The sequence below is a fragment of the Pocillopora verrucosa genome, chromosome 3 (genome assembly GCF_036669915.1).
Source record: "Pocillopora verrucosa isolate sample1 chromosome 3, ASM3666991v2, whole genome shotgun sequence".
Classification (NCBI taxonomy): Eukaryota; Metazoa; Cnidaria; class Anthozoa; order Scleractinia; family Pocilloporidae; genus Pocillopora; species Pocillopora verrucosa.
Genome location: NC_089314.1, coordinates 8,655,133 through 8,674,848, shown reverse-complemented (window position 1 = coordinate 8,674,848; position 19,716 = coordinate 8,655,133). Strand labels below are relative to the sequence as shown.

General features: G+C 39.7%; 1 protein-coding gene and 1 pseudogene across 1 annotated transcript; both read right to left on the bottom strand.

The window, feature by feature from the left end:
• Positions 1–271: 271 nt before the first annotated feature.
• On the bottom strand, positions 272–5,476 carry LOC131786791 (uncharacterized; annotated as a pseudogene).
• A 1,649-nt stretch (positions 5,477–7,125) lies between these two features.
• LOC131786783 (solute carrier family 15 member 4-like) lies at positions 7,126–13,686 on the bottom strand. The gene is made up of 5 exons (XM_059103852.2): positions 13,552–13,686; positions 11,594–11,902; positions 10,271–10,956; positions 9,373–9,760; positions 7,126–7,928 (listed from the first exon to the last, which is right to left on the bottom strand). Exons 2-5 carry the CDS (start codon positions 11,868–11,870, stop codon positions 7,648–7,650), a joined length of 1,632 nt encoding a protein of 543 aa, XP_058959835.2. The 5' UTR covers positions 11,871–11,902; positions 13,552–13,686; the 3' UTR covers positions 7,126–7,647.
• Positions 13,687–19,716: the final 6,030 nt, after the last annotated feature.

Here is a 19,716-nt window from a genome sequence, read left to right as displayed (position 1 = left end):
CTCAATAGATTTTCCCAGCAGTTATAAGACTATCAGGATAACCAATACTATAGTAATCTAAACAACATGAAGAATTTAGGGATCAGTCAGTTTTTATCGCCTGGAAGGGATGGAGGAATTTTTTTTTTTTTTTTGTGGAGGGGAGAAAGGAAGAGGAAATCACATTCTTTCCAGGAAAAGTGAGAAAAAATCCGTTGCTAACAGAGTATAAAAGGAGAGACTATAGAAATTGACAGCCATTTAACTGCCAATGTAAGAATGTGGTAAGAATATTACAGAGCCTTACAAGTGGATCAGGTGAATTTTATTGTCACAGAACCAAAATCTTCCGACTCTTCTTCCCCTCCAGGCAAAAAATAATAACAGGTCCCTGAGTATTACAAATCTAGATGGAACTCAAATTCAATACTTCCACGTAGGATTTTCCGGGTTTTTCATCTTACTTAAGCTGTATTCGATCTATGTTTTGTTTTTTTCACTGTGTCTGGCAGATATCTACTCAAAACATTGATAAATTCATCAAACTATTCGAAGGTTGGAAGATCTCCAACACTCTTCAATTTTGTTCAGTTACAAATTATCTGTAGGGTAGTCTATCTTATTCTTCTGGCTTCCCTTCGTCGCACTTCAAGTCTTCTTCACGGTAAATACAATCTTCATGGCTGGGCGAACTTCCCTCGACCAGTTCGCGCACAACTTCGTTATCTTTAGCCATTTCGGCATTACCAAAAAGCGACTCTTCACGGGAGAGTCGAGAGGATTTTCGTTTCGAGATCGCTGAGGTGTTCTTTCGTAGCCTACCTCGGAGAAAATATGGTTTTGAAACCCTTCCCGCCGCGAAACCAGCACGAACAATTTGAGAAAGCACCGCAAAAATGACAGCGATGATTAATGCCAGCGGCAGCAGCAGTACGATAATCGACTGGATCCAGTTAAGGATATTGACATATGTTTTGATTGGGCCCCTGAGGTGCACCCCTGCTGAGATGAAGGTGGCGTGCACAGTGTTAAACAGACCAAAAACGATTATTACCACTAATGACACGGTTTCTAACATGTTTACGTTGTTGTCCTTGTAGGGATGGTACAGAACGTGGTGAATTGCAATGACAACGCAAACAATTGTGGACAAAAGAAGCCGAAGGCTTGCCATGTTGATAAACGCGACTATAATGATAAGGATCAGTCTTCGTGCGATCAAGACGCTCTCCCAGTAAAGCGTACCTTTTTGGTTAGCGTCTGGCGGTCGGAAAGGCCCGTAAAGAACATTCATCACAGCCAAACGCTCCTCAGTCTGTTGAGATCTTTCACGGTAAAGACAAGCGCGCTTGTTCTTCCATATTGCCCAGTATAACAAGAACGGCAGTGGAAGGACGCATGCCATAAGAAACTCACGCGCTGTAATTCGTTTCTCGCTTAGCCAGCTGGCACCCCAATAGAGGAGGCCAACAAATGGTATGACGTAAATGATGACCTAAACAAGTAAAACGCATTGCCACCACGTGAAAAATATGATGTTGCCATCAAAGAACGAGCGAATTTCAATATCGTTTCCAGACCTCATCATCACGATTGTCAGAAGCTTAAACGCACTGGTTGCTAGGGACGTGTATCCGAGTAGTGCGATGTGGGTCGCCACGGAGAGATGCGGAGCGAACGAGGGTTGACGGGAACTACGCGCTTTCGCCCAGATTTGTCGAGCACCATAAATTATAAAAACGCAAAACAGGAAAGTAAATACCACAAATGTGTAAAAGAGCTCCTTAGTGATGACGCTAAGTCCTGCGAACGGACAACCAAGGCCGATCGAGGAAGAATGGGTTCGAAAGTTGAAAATTCCCTTGACTAATGGAGTTAAAGAAGCCGATTTTACTGTTTGCCCAGTTGTGCCAAAGATAAGAAGACCTACAGCCTGGTAAAAGTAAAACACGACATCTAGAAGCCCAGACCTAGAATTCCCCGCACCTTTTCTACTGTTCTGCCGTTCATTGGAATTTTCGTTGGTCGCGGACTTTCCTTCTTCGCTTGTCGCCCGTCTAAACCAAAATATGTGCTTTACCAGGAAGGGTACGATTGGAGGATCCGTTATGAAAAAAATAGCAACAGCAACACAGTAGATTAAAATCACTGGCCAAAGCCAGTAATCGTTACAATCTTCGTCGCGCCTGCATGTAGTAGAGAACAAATCCTCGCTATATCCCTCTGCGCATGCTCCACACAATACACCTGAGCGGTTTCCATGACAACCATCGTAGATCGATGACTTGGTATCCTTTGGTGCCTCGCAATAATCTAGAGGGCACATGTAGAACTGTAGAGTCGGAGGGTTTTCTTTTACCACGGAGCCCCAAAAATGATCATGATTCACAATGTTATCAGTGCAGTTTCCTCCAAAGGGACAGAGAAGACATTGGAAACCTTCGAGGACTCGGGTACCATATGCTTTCCCCCTCTGTAGACTGTAGAACCCTACAGGGCAACGTTCACAGTAAACGCTGTAGATCTTTACATTAAGAGGGCATCTTCTGTCCAAACCATTTTCTGGAAAAGTTGCAACAATGCCATGGGTGTAGTTATCAAACCATAGCTTACTTCCTACGGGGCACAGCATGGAAGAATTGTAGTCAATGGTCACATTTCCTCCATCTACGATCTCTAGAAGCGTCCCTTCACTTACATGGGTGAAATCCAAAATCGTATCTTCGATCATCAACATTCCAAAACTGCTGCTGTAAATAAAAGAGTTATTAGACTTTAGCATCGAGGGTACGTCACGCGGAGCTCCCCTTGTTTGTTGGAACGTGCTGTTGTAAATTTCCACAGCTCCCGATCCGGCAGCAATAGTTAGGTGACCCGCTCGAATGAACGCAAAATTATTTACAAAAGTACAGTTCCGAAAAATCGTCAGGCCGTTAGATAGCATCACCGCTCCTGTGTACTGTCCACTATTTTCTTGAAAAACACAGTTCCTAAATTCGATTATATTAGTGTAGTGGTATGTAGGAAATCCTTTAGCGCCTGTGTCGTACTTGTTATGCTTACAGCCTCTGGATGTCATTAAGTCGCCCTCATTCTCTATGATTATCGCGCCAACTCCACTCTCGATGTTGCTGTTGTGTTTAAAAGCTGAGTCGAGAATCTGGAGGTTGTTATGTCCTTTGTACAGTGAGATATAAACCGCAGAGGCCCTAAAACTATCATCACTTAATATTGCACTTTTTTCAACGGTCATGTTCTCTATCGTAGCTACAGAGGACGAAGAAAGTTCTAGAATTAGAGCTATTTCTCTAGAGTATCTGTAAATTATGGTATTTTTCACGTAAAGCGAAGTAATTGAACTTCCGATGACTTTAAGACTGCCCCAGTTGTCCATAAAGACACAGCTGTCTACAATGACTCGAGCGTACCGGGAAGGGAAAAGTGTTGCCGCCCCTGCTTTATTGTCATAGAACTTACAGTTCGTTAAGTTAATGACGGCTGATCCATTCACCCTGATTGTGGCGTTCTTTCCAAAATCGCTATCTGAGATCGTCAAATTTACCGTCGAATGGAAGTTCAAAACTCCATCGCTCGCGTTACTCGTTTGGTTTTCCGCCATACCTGCCACGGAGACGCTGGTGAAAACGCTTCTCTTGATGACAACAGAACCTTAATAGAACGAGATCGGCGTCGAGTAAAATTTCACATCGTAAAAACTCACCTCCTTGTATCTTCCAATGAAAAAGATACCGTCTGGACAGAATATGTGCGCCGGAGAATTTTGTCCAACAACAGACAGGCTCATATTAAAATAAACAGGAAAACCACGATATTGTGACGTCATGTGCACGCATGTGTACGGATTATGTTCGGTTTTTGTACCATCGAGGTAAAACCTGTCGTCCCAGGCTACCAAAGGTATCACATCAGCCAGCGACTGGCAAGGGGACTGAGGAGAATTGCAGTCAGTAGTTTGAGTGCCAGAGGCTTTGGAAATGTACCAGTTGTTTGATGCATTACTGAAAGCTAGGAAATAATGAACACGGAGAAAAAAAAAAGTTAGCCTCTTTTTCAGAAACGTTGGGCACCGAAGAAAACCTTCCTTAATCCCGGGACTATTTCAGAAAAAAAAGGTCACTCCCTGACCCTGCGAGATCTCTCTCTTTCACCCTCAACTCTCTTTAATTCTTCACTGGCTAACAACTCGATCTCTTTTGGTTCTTTAAGTCATTTGAGCACTAAAGACGGTGCTGATTTCAATTCTATTTATTGAAAGTCGATTTTAACCCAAGAATGACCATTACAGGAATGAGGGCAATCTGCGAGGACTGTGATTTATCTAAATTAGGCGTGCAAAGGTGCGTAAAAATAATAAAACATTGCACCCCCTACGGAGAAAAACAAAATCCTCTTCCTAACCACACCCTCATCACCATGTTGCCGAAGGTGAGTGCACACGTCGTTGTTTCAGTTTAACCCTTTTCACCCTAACATAAGTATGTTCATATTCTCCACACTGTTCTCTTTACATTTCGTAAGATACTGTCAAGGAGAATTTGACTGACAATCAGGATCTTCTAAAATTGGTGATATTTTCTTTAGTCTCATGCCCTTTGTAGGTGACTCAAGGGTGACATTGTGAGGAGAAATTAGAAGCCAGTCATCCCTAGGGGTTAAAAAAAGGATTAGAAACCATTTGATTTTCTTTATATTACGTTGTGTTGAGGAGACGAGGAGTTCTTGCGAAATGAGGAAAATGAACGATACGACTCGGATAATAGATTAGTTAATCAAAAAACTGGATTGAGTGTGCATTACACTTTCGTGAGGTGAAGTGGAAGGTGGAACGTTATAAGCCTGGCGCAGGTCAGTGAAATCGAAAGTAGGACATTGACGTTAAATTTTATGCTAATAAATAGTTTCAAATAACTTAGACTGGAAATATCACTACTAACGAGGCGATTCTGACCACTTTCCGACCAGTTCGTGTATAACTTTGCTGGAATAATTTCCGCTCGCCAGCCGTAAACGAAATCAATCTACATTTCTTCAGGAGACGATTACATGAATTCCAACTCTTTCAGGATACGTCTCAACGTGCTTTTCCTTAAGCATACAATGAATGTAAAAAAAAATAGATCAATACAACTGAACAAACCTGCTCGGAACCTTTTTAATCAAGATTCAGTTTTTCGAACAGAGTTCTGTTAGCCGGCAAAAGGGCTGTGTTATATTTAGCCGCAGGTTACTTTCTCAATTATCGCGAGTGTAGTCTGTCCGGCCAATTCATTGTGTCTTAATTTCTCTTCTTTACCTGATCTTCTCGGGTAAATTTGACATTGCAACACCAACAGCGGAATCCATTCTGACATTTAGTTCAGATAACATAAACATAACGTGAAGTTCATCTCCTATTTAAACTTTACAAACTTACCATTTGCAGTCGTAAGGATAACGAAAAGAGAGCGTAAAGCATGTGCTAAAGTCATCATTGACCTCCCACTTCTTCTTTCGAATTCACGCGAAAAGGTCACGCCATCTTATTAGGCGAGTAACGCAATTTAAACGCTTAACGTACAGAAGCAACCCTTTAGCCCCCAGATGTGATTTACATGGAACTTCTTCCTATAAAATCCATAAATTATCCAGTAAACAGGTAATAATCAAATTAGTAATTAGGTAGAAGTTGCTGTTTTGAACTAATTCTGGTAACTGATTTACAGCTAGAATTTTAGCAGCTAGAGGGGAGACAGCATTCAAACTAAAAACTAAATTCGAGTATATGGGAGTTAATAACTGAGAAAGTCAATGCGCTCAAGGTTACCAAAAGAAGTATCATGGAGGTGAAGGAAAAGTGCAGAGAAATGGTGAGTGGAGCAAAGAATGAACGTAGCAAATGTTCCACTGCAAGAAAGAAGACCGGGGATGGAAAGAAACCTACCTCGTTCCCAGGGTCTCTCTTATGCTCCGGAGGAGGGGAAGACGAGAGAACCTGGGAATAAGGAATGTGCTTGAGGAGCTAAAGAGGTGCACTTGACATACATTCACCTTCAACTACCCCTCAAGACATCTTTAAAAGCGCGAGCGAAGAAAGAGAGTTAGCGAACGCAAGGGATTGGGGCAGATATCACGATTAAAGAAAAAACAAAAAACTTCTCTCATATCCAATGTGGCACTGGTACTCTGTGCTTGCTCAATTCACGCGCCGTGGTTCAGCTCCGAACCGGTAATCGAGTTGCTTTCGTTGCCTAGAACCTGAAATCAGGCGAGGAACATGGCACCCTAAGGTTGTTGGAATTCGCTTGTAGAGGAGCCAATGGGCTATTCACATGTAAAAGAATGATCTTAATTTTGTTGAACATTTATCACGGAAAAGTGATAAAAAATGCCAAAAATACTTGAAGATTGCGAAATAACTTTATATTTTATTACAGTTATCATAACATAGTAATGTGCCGATCCATTCGAAGCTTTTTCATCAACACCCCGTCCCCTTTCCCCGAGAAACCCATGGGCATTTGACCATAGTCCGTGGGGGGTGGAGAATTTGACCCTTGCCTGGCTGGGGTGCGGAAAGTAAATCGAAATTGTGTTTTCTGCGGAAGACAACAGTTATATCTAAAATTATCGAGGTGTTTATACTTAAGTTAACAGTTCGCTTTCGCGAGCGAGCGGCTCAGATGAAAAGGACTACAAGATCTAGGATTTAAAGCTTGGTCTTGGTCGCGGTCGGTAATATTGCCTTTAACGAAAAAAATTTAGTGGGGCATTTGGACGCCATCTTTTGACCTTGGAGCTGGAATTTAAAGAAGTCATTTCTCAAAAGTTCAAACGCCCAAGTTGGGTGGAGTAAGGGGGGCACTACCCGAGGGGATGTTGAAGCATCGAATCGATCGACGAATTAAATCATTAATGAAAGCTGCTTAAAGCGAAGTTACTGAATTTTTTTGGTGGGTCTGTTTTTTTTTTTTTTGCTCCGAAGGTCTTCAGAGTGTCCGCTTTGCTTCCAGGTGGTCACAAAACAAAAACAAAATTTTATCAAAATACACAACTAGTTCATTTATCACTTAAAACACAACAAAAATATTGTTCAGAACAATCTATTCAATTGCAACTTACATTGCAGTCCATGACTGCTCTAAAAGAGACCTTTCAGATTGTAAAACATAAAATCATATTTTTTCCTTCATGTGACATAAAAAATCAGAGGGCTTGTAGCCCGTTTTTTTTGGAAGAATATCCTCTCGACTAAATAGGAAAGATTTCTCTAACGTTAGTACAAATGAGTAAAATCCCTTAATACTGGAAAGTTATAACAGTAATGATTAATTGGTAGAGACATTTTCTGGTATATTTTTCAACTCATAAAAAAGTTGTTAACAAATCAAAAATCGAGGCGATGAAACAAACATTTTTTTTGCTTTCTCGCAAAAAGCCCTCTTCCCCCACCTCCTAATAGCTCTGCACTTGTGCCTCTTCGCTAAGAGGATTCATGTCAAAAAAGGGTGTGGATTGGCTGCCAGAAAACAAAACAAGACATAAAACAAAAGCCAGAACAAAGAAAAAAAAAAGAATCATTTCAATTGTGGAAGGCCTTGACTGATACAGCTCTCATTGACTTCAAACTTGTGGATTGTCTTTAGCTTGTTGTACTGTGTTCTGGTCTCTTCAAAAATTCCTCCCAGAGGAAGTTTTGTATTTGTAGGAGGAGGCAACGTACAGGAACACCAGGAAATTTAGCATCATTAGCCCAGCCAACAGAAAGAAGAAGTACTCAAAGTGTCCTTTGTTTGGGTTGTCCACTGGATACCAATCACCATTGCTAGCTACCTTGACGATGACGACAAGAAGGTTTGCAACATAATTTCCAAGACCACTTGTAACAAGGAAAACCCCCATCAAAACTCCTTGAAGACGACTGGGAGCTTGTGAATATGCAAACTCAAGTCCTGTACAGAAAAATTGACAAGAAATAGTCACAATGCAAATCCAATGAGAGGTTCAGCTTAAATTATCTAAATTTATATCGGAGAGAAACTTATTTCAAAGGGGGGAGGTACTTATCCAAGGATTAAATTGTTTCTTTGGGAGATTCAGTAAACTAAAATGTAATAAGCCAAACCCTGGATTAGGGGATCCCTCCCTTATTAATAATGACCCAAACCTTATTGCTTAACCCTTTTAATGAACCCTTTAACTCCAATATCAAATTTGTTATTCTCCTTACTGTCAACCATATGATTCTTATAACGTTAGCTAAGAGAATTTAGTATTGAATCAACTAATTATCTCCAAATTGATATTTTCCTTTATTCTCATTACTTATTTGGTTGATATTGTATTGATTTTGTAAGGAGAAAGTCTGTCTTGGTCACTTGTGGTAGTTAAAGGGTTAACTCCCAGAAATGATTAACATTCAACTTCTCCTTGAGATATCGAAACATTTTGCAGCTAACAGGAAATGAGCATACTCAAACTTATTAATGACTAGTAAAAGTTGTTATTTAGATCTAACACCAAATTCTTAGAATTCTTTAACAAGGAAATGTTAAGCAGCTAGAGGGGAGGAATAAAAGGGTTAAAGTGCAGTAGGGAAAAAGCAATTAACTCAGACTGTGTTGAATGTGGGCTGAGTTAAGGATCATTTAACATACTCTTCTTACAAGCAATCAACAAGTACAACTGCAGTCAATCACACTTATCATTAATACTATAATACTTTATGAAGAAAAGGGTTTACTCCAGTTTGTAAGCTGATGATTGTGAATTGGCTTGGGTTTTAGGCATCGATCAGTTTGAATCGTTGACACCCTCCTCCCACCCCCCACTCCTAGATTGGTTTGCTCAAATTCGCACCCACCTAGCAAAAAAAAGGTGTTCAAATGCCACACACCCAATTTTTTTGGAATTTTTGGCACTTTTTTATACAAATTAGCCAAGCTTTAAAACGCAGACATTGTAGACCTTTTCTTCTTAGCCATTCTCTTAGCAAACTTACCTATTTACCTCCTAGAACACCTCGATATTTAAAGATACAAATGTATAACGCTTGCTTCCTGCTGGCAATTTATAAATTAGCAAAATGTTCTCCTGGTTTGAATCAATTTTTGAGGGTAAAGTTTCAATGTATTGGGTGAAAAGTTTGAAAATTTAGGATCACAATAGATTACTACCAAGATTTAACAGGAACATAATAATTACATTTAGTCATGATTTGAATAAAATGCCAGCAATATGCTCCAAATTAATTAAAGGAAGATCTCTTATTGGTCAAGGTGAGAAATATTTCTTATCACATCATAGGAATTGAGGAGTTTAGTACAACCTTGGTTAAAAGAAATTCTTTTAAAACTTTTTAAAGACTGTTTGCTTCCCTGTGTGGCTTCTGCATACCTGTGACACTTGTAAAAACTTCACTGACACCAATCAATACAAACTGGGGGACTTGCCAAAATATACTTAAACATGAAGCACTGCGGTAATCATCCAAAACTTTTTGCCGACAAATGCCACCATGAAGCCATTCATTCCTTCGTTGTATTTCAATCACTCCTGCTACTGCCACGGAAGCTGCTGCCAGCAACATACCCACACCAATACGTCGCAGAGGAGTGAAGTTAAAGCCAAGGTAGCGCACAGAAGGATATAAAATGTTATCCATGAGAGGAATAAGTGTAAGAACCGCAACAGTACAAAATATGGACAAGGAAGCTGCCGGTACAGTGAAGTTTGACGATTTCAGATTCATGAAGGTACCCTGGATAAGGAACGTAGTCTGCATCTGGGAAAGGCGATAAAATATATGTGTGTATTTAAGTTGAAATTAAAAAGTTTAAGCAAAACAATGATGAAGTTTAACAAAACAATATTAATAGTGTTTTCAAAATTTGTCTAAACAATGATTGCAACTGTCTAATGGAGAGTGTCATTCAATCCTTAAAATGCTATAGAAAATTATGTTGTTCTTTTTGGTTAAGTATATAATAAACGGATGCTTAATTGTTTGTCTCACAACGTAAGGTACAAGCTAATCAATCGTGTATTGATAGGGGAGTTTTGACCACTGAACTGCTAGTCTTTGTCAAGAACATGTTGGTCACTTTTGGCAGTTAAAAGCTTAAGAGAGCTTCTTAAAGCAAGTTGATATAGGGAAGGGAAGGGACAGAACAAGAGAGCAGGTACTGGCTAAAGATTCCTCGGTGAGGTTTTTGGGGTGTAACTGGGAGCGGTAATAGACCCTTGCCACACCCAACCCACATGGAATTAAAAGAAACCTAACACCAAAACTTACCTGAGAAGAAATTGTCCAGTAAAGAATAAAGAGAAAGAACACTGCGATGACTCTCAGAAATGACTCGACATCTTCAACCTGAGCATGTGTAAATTTTCCTCCAAACGCGCTCTTTGCTCCATCAAGCCAACCACCAGTGTTCTGTTTGCGATTTCGCCTCGCCTCGCACAATATTTTTGTAATTTCGGTCAGCTGGCTACCTCCAGGTGGCTTTGTTAAGTACTTGTTACGACCCATAAGAAATGCGAGAACTGTAAGGAACATGGTCCCAGCAGTGATGGCATAGCCGTAGAAAAAATTATTCTGTTGAACCCATACAACAACAGTAAAAGCTATCAACGATCCAACATTGATACACCAGTAAAACCAGTTAAAGAAAGCCTGGACAGCTCTAGGACCATCCTGTTGAATCTGATCTGCCCCAAAAGGTGACACATTGGCTTTGATTCCCCCTGTCCCAAATGCTATCATTACCAGAGCCAACACAAAATACACTAATCTTGCTGATTTATCATGAGCTGCATTTTTGCCCAGTAGTTCTTTGAGCATGTCATTTTTCAAGGAAACAACAGCCAAAAGTAAAGTTCCCACAATATACAAGAGCAAACTTCCGTAAATGGTGTTGAATCTACCCATGTAGGTATCAGCCAACCATCCTCCTAACAAAGGCACAAGGTAACATGTTCCTAGAGAGTGGCAAAACATCAAGACTGAAATTACATCCATGTTATAAAGAGGAAGAATTATCTCCTCAATACAATGGAAAAAATGTTGAGATTTTTTTCATTCTCCCCATCATCTTTGAAATCGGCCAATCAATTCAAAGTTTCAACATTCCTTCCCCCAAGCAACCCACCGACATTTGACTGTCACCTACATGAATGCCCGGAGGTGGGGAATTTGAACCCTGCCTAGCTGTGGTGGGGAATTTAAGGCAGTAAAGCTAAGTCTTTCCAGAGGAATACAAGTGTTATATGTTAAAACATGGAGATTTTAAAGGTTAATATTTCACTTTTGTGAGGGAATGGCTCAGAAGAAAAGGTCTACGAGGTCAAGGTTTTAAAGCTTGGTCAATGTCTAGAAAGTCATGGTCACTGATTTTGCCTTTTGCAAAGAACTTAGGAGGGGCATTTGAACACAATTTTGCCCTGGAGCAAAGTAATCATACGTACTAGAGATTGATTGCAGTTTATATTATTACCACTACACAACATATCTTATATTTACTATAACATTCTTTCACTTGTGAACTTATGCTTTTACCAGCAGTTAATTTTATTTGGACAGTTTATTCAGATGTACATGTGAAGAATTCCTACTAACCATGAAACAAATAATTAATAGTGGAGGGCCAGGGTGAATTAAGATCTAATTCATTGCTAGCAAATAACAGCAAGTTAGCTGTCAATCCATAAAAGGTCAAACATTCACATAGCTCTGTGACAAGAATGCAGCTGGTGACGAAGAACTTTTGGCGACGTCCCAGCTGACGATTATTAACCAGTGAGTTAGCCCTGTACTCAGTGGAAGCTGAAGGGTTTCTGTTATCACCAGGGATAAGTGGAGAATTCACATCTTCAGCACTTGCTTCCAGCGACATACTGAAGAGTCAGATAAGCGATGACAATATTTCTGAAATATACACAGTAGACTTTAAGTTACATAACCCTGTAAACCAGAACGTAATTTCTCGTTTAAGATCATTAAGACAAAGAAAATTATTTTCAAGTTTAAAAGCTTTGATTGTTACCCAAATCGTTAGTACCTGAAGAAATGCGCAGAGAAGGGTTAATAGAGAATATAGATACTGATATTAGGATGTATAGGTTTACTATGTAGATCCATCCAAATTTTATAGCCACAATCCATTTTGACAATCTTAACTGTGTTTCAATGTATTCCATTCCTCCTAAGGTTGCACATCTAGTCAACCATTATTATCACTCCACGCCGTGCTCGTAGTGCCATATAACCGGGGTATAGATATCACTTTTTCGAGGCTGAATGAGTTACAATGTAGCTATACTTTCTAGAGTTTGCAGTGCTTTGCAGCTAAAAGCTCAGCTGTCCTTGCATATGGCAGACACTTTAAATTTAAAGATGAAAACGTTTCTCCTATATATAGCAGTCTTACATGTAGGTGCATAGGGTAGAGACAGAAACTATGCATAGAATGTGATAGAGGAACAAAGACCTGGGAATGATTATTTTCTTTTTTTAACTTGAATAGGCCGCTTTATGCAAATTGAGGGGTCTTCGCCCTCTAACTCCTAAAAGCAATTAACATGTAACTTCTTCCCATAATATCAAAACATTATCCACCAAACATGTACGAGAATACTGAAACTTATCAAGTAGAAGTTGATATCTGGATCTAACACCAAATTCTAGTAACTTATTAAGAGGGAAATGTGTAGCAGCTGCAAGGGAGGATTAACAATTAGATCTTTGGAGTTAATGGGTGAAAAGAAGAGTGTGTGGATCAAAATATTCATTAACCCATTGGCATTTACGTGTAACGCTTGGCTATCCAAAAGTTAAAGTTTTGGAGAGACCGGAAAAGGAAACACAATGCGCAGTAAATTTTTATAAATCATCTTTTCCCAAAGACAAGCTCCAGTGAAAGAAGACCATTTAAATAACTTACTTTCAACGAAAAAAGTGATAGATGCATATTAAGTTTTTACTCTAAAATTAAGGTAAAAGACAGAAATGGGTAAATTTTTTTCACAGGTGCGCAGACAAATATGCGGATCGGATTTCAAAGTGAATCTTTCTTCATAATGTGGCTAGGCCTCGCTTGAGGTCCGAAAGATCGGTTTTCATTTTACAGCCTCAATTTGCATCACTACAGAAACAGAAAATCCGACTTGAAAATATTGAAAGTCGGCCGCACGGACGCCGATTTTTCATATTAGATCATTTCTTGCTTAGGCATTAAATGGGGTTACGTAATGTTATGTTTTGACTTGGAAGACAAAACAATCATACAGACATGAAATAAGTGTGACGCCTGGAAGCAATGTTGTTATTTTTCTTCATCTTGCCTAATGGGGGCAATCAAATTTTCCGGGGAAGGAAGGGCGAACAGGAAAAAAATCTATTAAGTAACTTGTTATGCAGTAATTTTGAGAAAAGAAAAATTCCCACACCTACACGGACGCATTAATATACCAAATAGTAGAAAGGAGCGTAGCTACTTTTCTTGATCTTAATTTAAGAGCAAAGTGTTAATTTCATTGCGTTCAATATGCGCAAATAAAGCTTTTACTTCCTCTTACCAGTGGGTTTACGCGCTGTATAGTAGTGGCTGTTGTTTTGTCTACTTGTGGGTAGATGACAAGATAAAAATCGATAAAACTTTCGCAGATGCGCAGATAAATATGCGGATCGGATTTCAAAGTGAAGATGCAAATTTGTCAGTATGAGGAAGAGGTCTCTGCTCACATGGAATTTATAATTAAGAAGCAGAACGAAACTGACCAAGGAATGTCTCGAGAAGGAAGCGTTATTCAAAAAAGTTCTTGATTTTCTATTAGAGGCAAAAAACGTGCTTACGAAACCCACGAAATACAATTCATCATGTTTAGATCGTTGATTACTTGACTATACGACTAGAAAATTGCACGGCGTTGTGTTTGATTAAAATTCTGAGAGTCCTATTGACATAAAGTCTTCGATTAAACATTACTTTTTGGACGTCTTTTTACTCAAACAAGATATTTACCGGGCCCTGGAATCTTCAAAATGTGGCTGGGCCTCGCTTGAGGTCCGAAAGATCGTTTTTCATTTTACAGCCTCAATTCGCATCGCTACAGAAACGGAAAATCCGACCTGAAAATATCGAAAGTCGGCCGCGCGGACGCTAATTTTTCATATTAGATCATTTCTTGTGAAGGCATAAAGTGGGGTTCAGTTATGTTATGTAGTAAACAAAACAGTCACACAGACATAAACTAAGTGTGATGCCTGGAAGCAATGTTGTTATTTTTCTTCATCTTGCCTAATGAGGGCAATCAAATTTTCCAGGGAAGGAAGGGCGTTCAGGAAAAAAAGCCATTAAATAATTTGTTATGCAGTAATTTCGTGAAAAGAAAAATTCCTACACTTACACGGACGCATAAATATACTAAATAGTAGAAAGGAGCGTAGCTACTTTTCTTGATCTTAATTTAAGAGCAAACTGTTAATTTCATTGCGTCCGATATGCGCAAATAAAGCTTGCACTTCCTCTTACAAGTGGGTATTACGCACTGTACAGTAGTGGCTGTTGTTTTGTCTACTTGGGGGTAGATAAAAAGGTATAAATCGATAAAATTTTCGCAGGTGCGGAGACAAATATGCGAATCGGATTTCAAAGTGAAGATGCAAATTTGTCAGTATGAGGTCTCTGCGCACATGGAATTTATAAGTAAGAAGCAGAACGAAACTGACCAAGGAATGTCTCGAGAAGGAAGCGTTATTCAAAATAGCTCTTGATTTTCTTCTAGAGGCGAAAAACGTGCTTACGAAACCCACGAAATAGAATTGGTTCTTTACCCGGTCAGTATTTTCCCATCTCTGCCCACGGGCCACGGTAACGCTTTCGTGAGTCGCCGAGTACATCCCAACTTTCGTTGTCATTTTTCATAAATATACCTCGTTTTCCGGTTGGGCAGTATTTTTGAGCAAACACGTCGGTCACTACCTCAAGCCGATAAATAACTTATGAATCCTCTCTTTTCTCTCTATCAAATCACTTAGGTTGACAGAAAAATATTGGTTTCAGAATGAATTTGTATAAACAATAGTGTCATTACGTTGGTTGACAAGCGGCCTAAAAACCTTCTGCAATTAATTTTAATCGTTCACAAAAACAGAGATTCCAACCCTCCCGATTTGATCGGGAGTCTCCCGATTTGATGTCTTGCCTCCCGCTCTCCCGATTTTTACCAAATTCTCCCGATTTATCATAAATTTCTGAAAACTAGGGGAAAATTGCTAATCTTTAGAATTTTTGGCGATCTGTCACTGTGAAACACTCATATTATACTTACTTTCTTCGCGAAGAGCATTATGGTATGTTATAACTCAGGCCGGAATGATGTCAAAATTCAGGAAATGGCACTTGAGAGAACCTAAATTTGCAAAATTTCCCGGGGACATGCCCCCTGACCCCCCTAGAAGCTCGCGCCTTTGGCACTAATAATTACTCCCTATTTTCCATCACATGGGGTTGGAATCTCTGCAAAAAGTACCCAGAAAGTTGGAACGTGAGGTATTTGGTTACAGTTAAACTGAACGATGGAACTTTCATTCATTTAATATCTGAATTTTCTCGACCAATTTGTTCATAGTGAAAGAGCGAGCGAAGTTTTAATTTAAGTTCTACAACAAATATACGCTCCTGGTGAGTCTTTCCAATTCCGTTCAATTTGGACATTTGTACCTTAAATTGCACAACAGAAATTGAAGGAATTTTTTGAGAAAAGGCCGCATTACATTCCCTTATGTCTCGTTGGAGTGTGCCGTTCGAATTTAGTTTTTGTGAAGGAAAGATCAGAGTTAAACACGCCATTACAGCAAACAAACGAGCAAACTCTCACAACTTCAAAATAAAAAGATTGAATTTACTCACAATTAATTTCCTCGCCGTTTTCTTAATGAACAGAGGTAAATCTTCGTACATGAATGAATCGTCGATGAGAGTGAATAATACTTTCCGTTCGATCATTAACTGATTTTGAAGAAAACATTGTCGTGACAGTCCTTGCCAAACTAGTTCTGTTGGTTTTCAAATGTTCCTTCGCTTTTCTTTTTCTTGCGCGCTCTCTAATTGACAGGTATCAGATTGTGACAGATATTTGTAAAAATAATGTTTCAAAGTTTGTTTGGAAGCCTTTTAAATCACCTTTATCGTTACGGAAATGAAAATGTTTCGCTGAGGCATCTCTCTTAAATTTGCATCACCTCTATTTAACTACCATTTCACCACTCAAAAATTTTTCAGTTTATGGAAGATCTTGCCGTATTTACGGCCATAAATCATTCGGGTTCTTTCGGAAAGAATTTCGTCAAGTTTAAAAACAATAAATATGTTATTTACCGGCTAAGGGTCGGTCCGTATGGTGAAAAACTGTGACCTCGGTCTTGAAAATGCTGCCCTCGGCCTACGGCCTCGGGCAGTATTTTCAAGACCTCGGTCACAGTTTTTCACCATACGGACCTCCCAGCCGGCAAATAACATATATGTCTTCTCTTAGCTTACACTTATCGTCCGGCACACCAATTAAAGCATTCCGATATCACTTTGATCGAAAAATGTCAAAACAGATCAAGGATATCAGTTTTCTTACCATGGCGTTCAGGGCACACACAATATTCAACTTCTCACGTACTCCTCCAATGTTCAAAGAGCCGTTGAAGTTGGACTCTCATTGAAAAGTAAGCGTGAGTCGGAGAAAGAAAGGAGAGCTCGACAACTGACATTTAATGCACGTCAGACCCACCAACGCGTGCAAACTGTGGTAGAATTCAGTCTCGTTGCTATTTTAATTGACGCTTTCATGAACGACAACGAATAAGTGCAATATCAGCAGTGAAAAAAGAGGAGAAACTTATCGAATTGGCTCTGTTTTACGGCAAAGCGAAGTGAAGACTATTCCACACAGCGACTACGCCATGTAATGGTTTCGTGTCAGTCTTCACATTGGATGACGTCATGCCCCCAGCAGATCGCTGTTCCATTTGCGGTTTGTATTTTTGGTGGTTTCGGCGAGATGCCTTGGCGGCCATCACCACCAAAAATACAAGGATGTCGTATAGACCAGCAAATACAAAGATGGCTTAAGGATCAGCTGCAGGATAGCATAGCTAATAAAGGAATGGCATGGCCTTCACGTCACGCCACTACAATTCGCCACAACATCGAAATATTTCAAGTAATACTAAGCAATTTAATGTTCAGATAGAGCGTCTGATGTTTTGCAAAGCTATTCGACCTAACGCTACACTATTTGTGTCTACGCTGTACCATTCTACATTACGCTGAGCCATTTCACGCAACGCTACACCATTTGTGTGTACGCTGTGCCATTCGGCATTATGCTAAGCCACTTCACGCAACGCTACACTGTTTGTATGTACGCTGTACCATTCGACATTACGCTAAGCCATTTCACGCAACTCTACACTGTTTGTATGTACGCTGTACCATTCGACATCACGCTGAGCCATTTCACACAACGCTACACTGTTTTTATGTATGCTGTACCATTCGACATTACGCTGAGCCATTTCCCGCGGCGCTACATCATATGTGTGTACGCTGTACCATTCTAAATCACGCTGAGCCATTTGACGCAACGCTACACCGTTTGTGCGTAAGCTGTGCTACTTGACGTTACCCTGAGCCGTTTAACGCAACGCTACACCGTTTGAGTACTGTATTGCAAATGAGTGCTAAGCTATTCGTAATTAAGCTAGTCCATTTCACAATCTCATGTTCCAACTCAACATGGGCTACTAGACCGTTTCTCATTTGGCTAAACTATTCATGTTTAGGGTGATCTGCTTCACGAAGGAAAACTAGACTGTCTATAATTTGGCCATGCCATTCCTTTATTAGCTATGCTATCCTGCAGCTGATCCTTACACCATCTTTGTATTTGCTGATCTATTTGACATCCTTGTATTTTTGGTGGTGACGGCCGCCCATATTTGTCCATTAGGGACGTGATCTTTAAGTTCCGCCCAGAACCGCAATCTAGTTAGTTGTCTTGCCTTGGGCTAACGATAAGACGTGTTTATCGAAAAGCCCCCGTTTGCCCACCTTATCTTGAAGTTCGTTTTGGTCAAACTCCTACAAGCGGGACTGTTATGTAAGTGCTTATGTTCCTTTTCTTTGTGCTTGTCTAAACATCTAGTTTGTCGGTAGTTTCGCCCAGTTTTTACACCAGTTTCTTTGCAACCTTGTAACACGTGGCTTACGTTGTTCATGCTTTGTTAGTAACCTGCTAGTTTTTTTCCACTCGGTTATTAGTTTTGTTTGAATTCGTTTTCAAGCGGTTCTCCTTTATCCATGGTCTTTTTGTGAGTTTGTTTTAAAGTTTTAGCTAGTCTTTTAGGATCTTGCCTATATATCGGAATGATTGGAATGTTGGTCCTTATCTTAGAATTCAGCTTAGCTTCTTCCTTATAATTTCATATTTCAGTTTATGATAAGTACTTGGATACCTCGACTACGCTAATAAAACGATTCAAGTCTTTTCCGTAAAATACATCCTCGCTTCTTAGTGTGTCTTCGTTTGCGAAACTCATAGTTGTCGTTGAAATTTGCTTCGCTTGTGTCGGCAGTCAACTGTGCGATTACACTGTCCGATTACAACTGTGCAGAATGATTAGTGAAAAATAAAGCAGCTAATGCACCAATCACATTTGAGGAGATTGTGATGGTTATGATTATAGCAGGAAGGCTTATGTTACTTTACTCAGAGCTCTAGCCTTCACGAGAAAAGGGAAAATCTTCTCAAGCTACTACTACTCACGCCCATCATTGCTGATACATATGGCTTTGACAGATATAAAGAAGAAAACTTTATTTTAATGTGCGCGTCAGTGCTTCTACCATGAAATTACCATTTTAATGTATAAACAAGGCCAGTTTTACTCACAAACCACGCTCAAATGTGGAGTTTGAAATAGTATTCTGACAATTTGATCGTCTTGGTAAAGATCTGTATAAGTCGGAAATTGAACAAATTCTGCCTCATGGAAACAAATTAAAAAATTCGCAGGCGAATTGGTTACGGCGGGGGGAACTTTTTGTATTTAATAGGGCGAACTCGTAGACATGGAGGCAAAATCGTAATGGGCCGAAATCATGACATACTGATATATAACTTTCCAAAAGCAACAGAATAAAAATAAATCATATGGGTAAATTCCCCTTTGACTGTATTTCCAGTAAATTTATCGCACAATCGGTCTTGTTGATTGGCTATCAAATAGGTGCGTCTCTTGAAATCTTCACCGAGTGACAAAAATCCACTTACAGTATTTTGTAAAGACTTTCAGCGCTACTATACAGACAAATTGAACTCCTCTGCCCCTTAGTTTAGCTGAGGCATGCAGACATAAAGCAATCAGCTTCGCGTAGATTGAGTACTAAAAGTTAGTTCATGCTCAGCCTGGGCCTGTTCCTTCTCACTCTCGTCACTTAGCAGAGACACTTTGTACTTGTATGAAGACGCAATGAAAAAAAAAGGAGTGCTCCTTGAAATGTTTCGATGGTAGCCAATATTTGTTTTTCCCCTCCTTTTAATAATTTTGGTGCTTTACATCGTCTTTGATTATACACATTGTATATCACATTACACTAACTTATATTTTGGGTATATTACAAAAACATCCCTGCAAAACGCAACTCCCCTGCCCTTCCAATGCGAATTCTATCGATCTGTTCTCGA

Coding starts and splice junctions, on each gene's coding strand:
- LOC131786783 (XM_059103852.2), bottom strand. CDS start 11,870: ATGTCGCTGGAAGCAAGTGCTGAAGATGTGAATTCTCCACTTATCCCT. Junction 9,761..10,270: donor ACTGGACAATTTCTTCTCAG/GTAAGTTTTGGT, acceptor CGCCTTTCCCAG/ATGCAGACTACGTTCCTTAT. Junction 7,929..9,372: donor AGTTTTTACAAGTGTCACAG/GTATGCAGAAGC, acceptor TTTTCTGTACAG/GACTTGAGTTTGCATATTCA.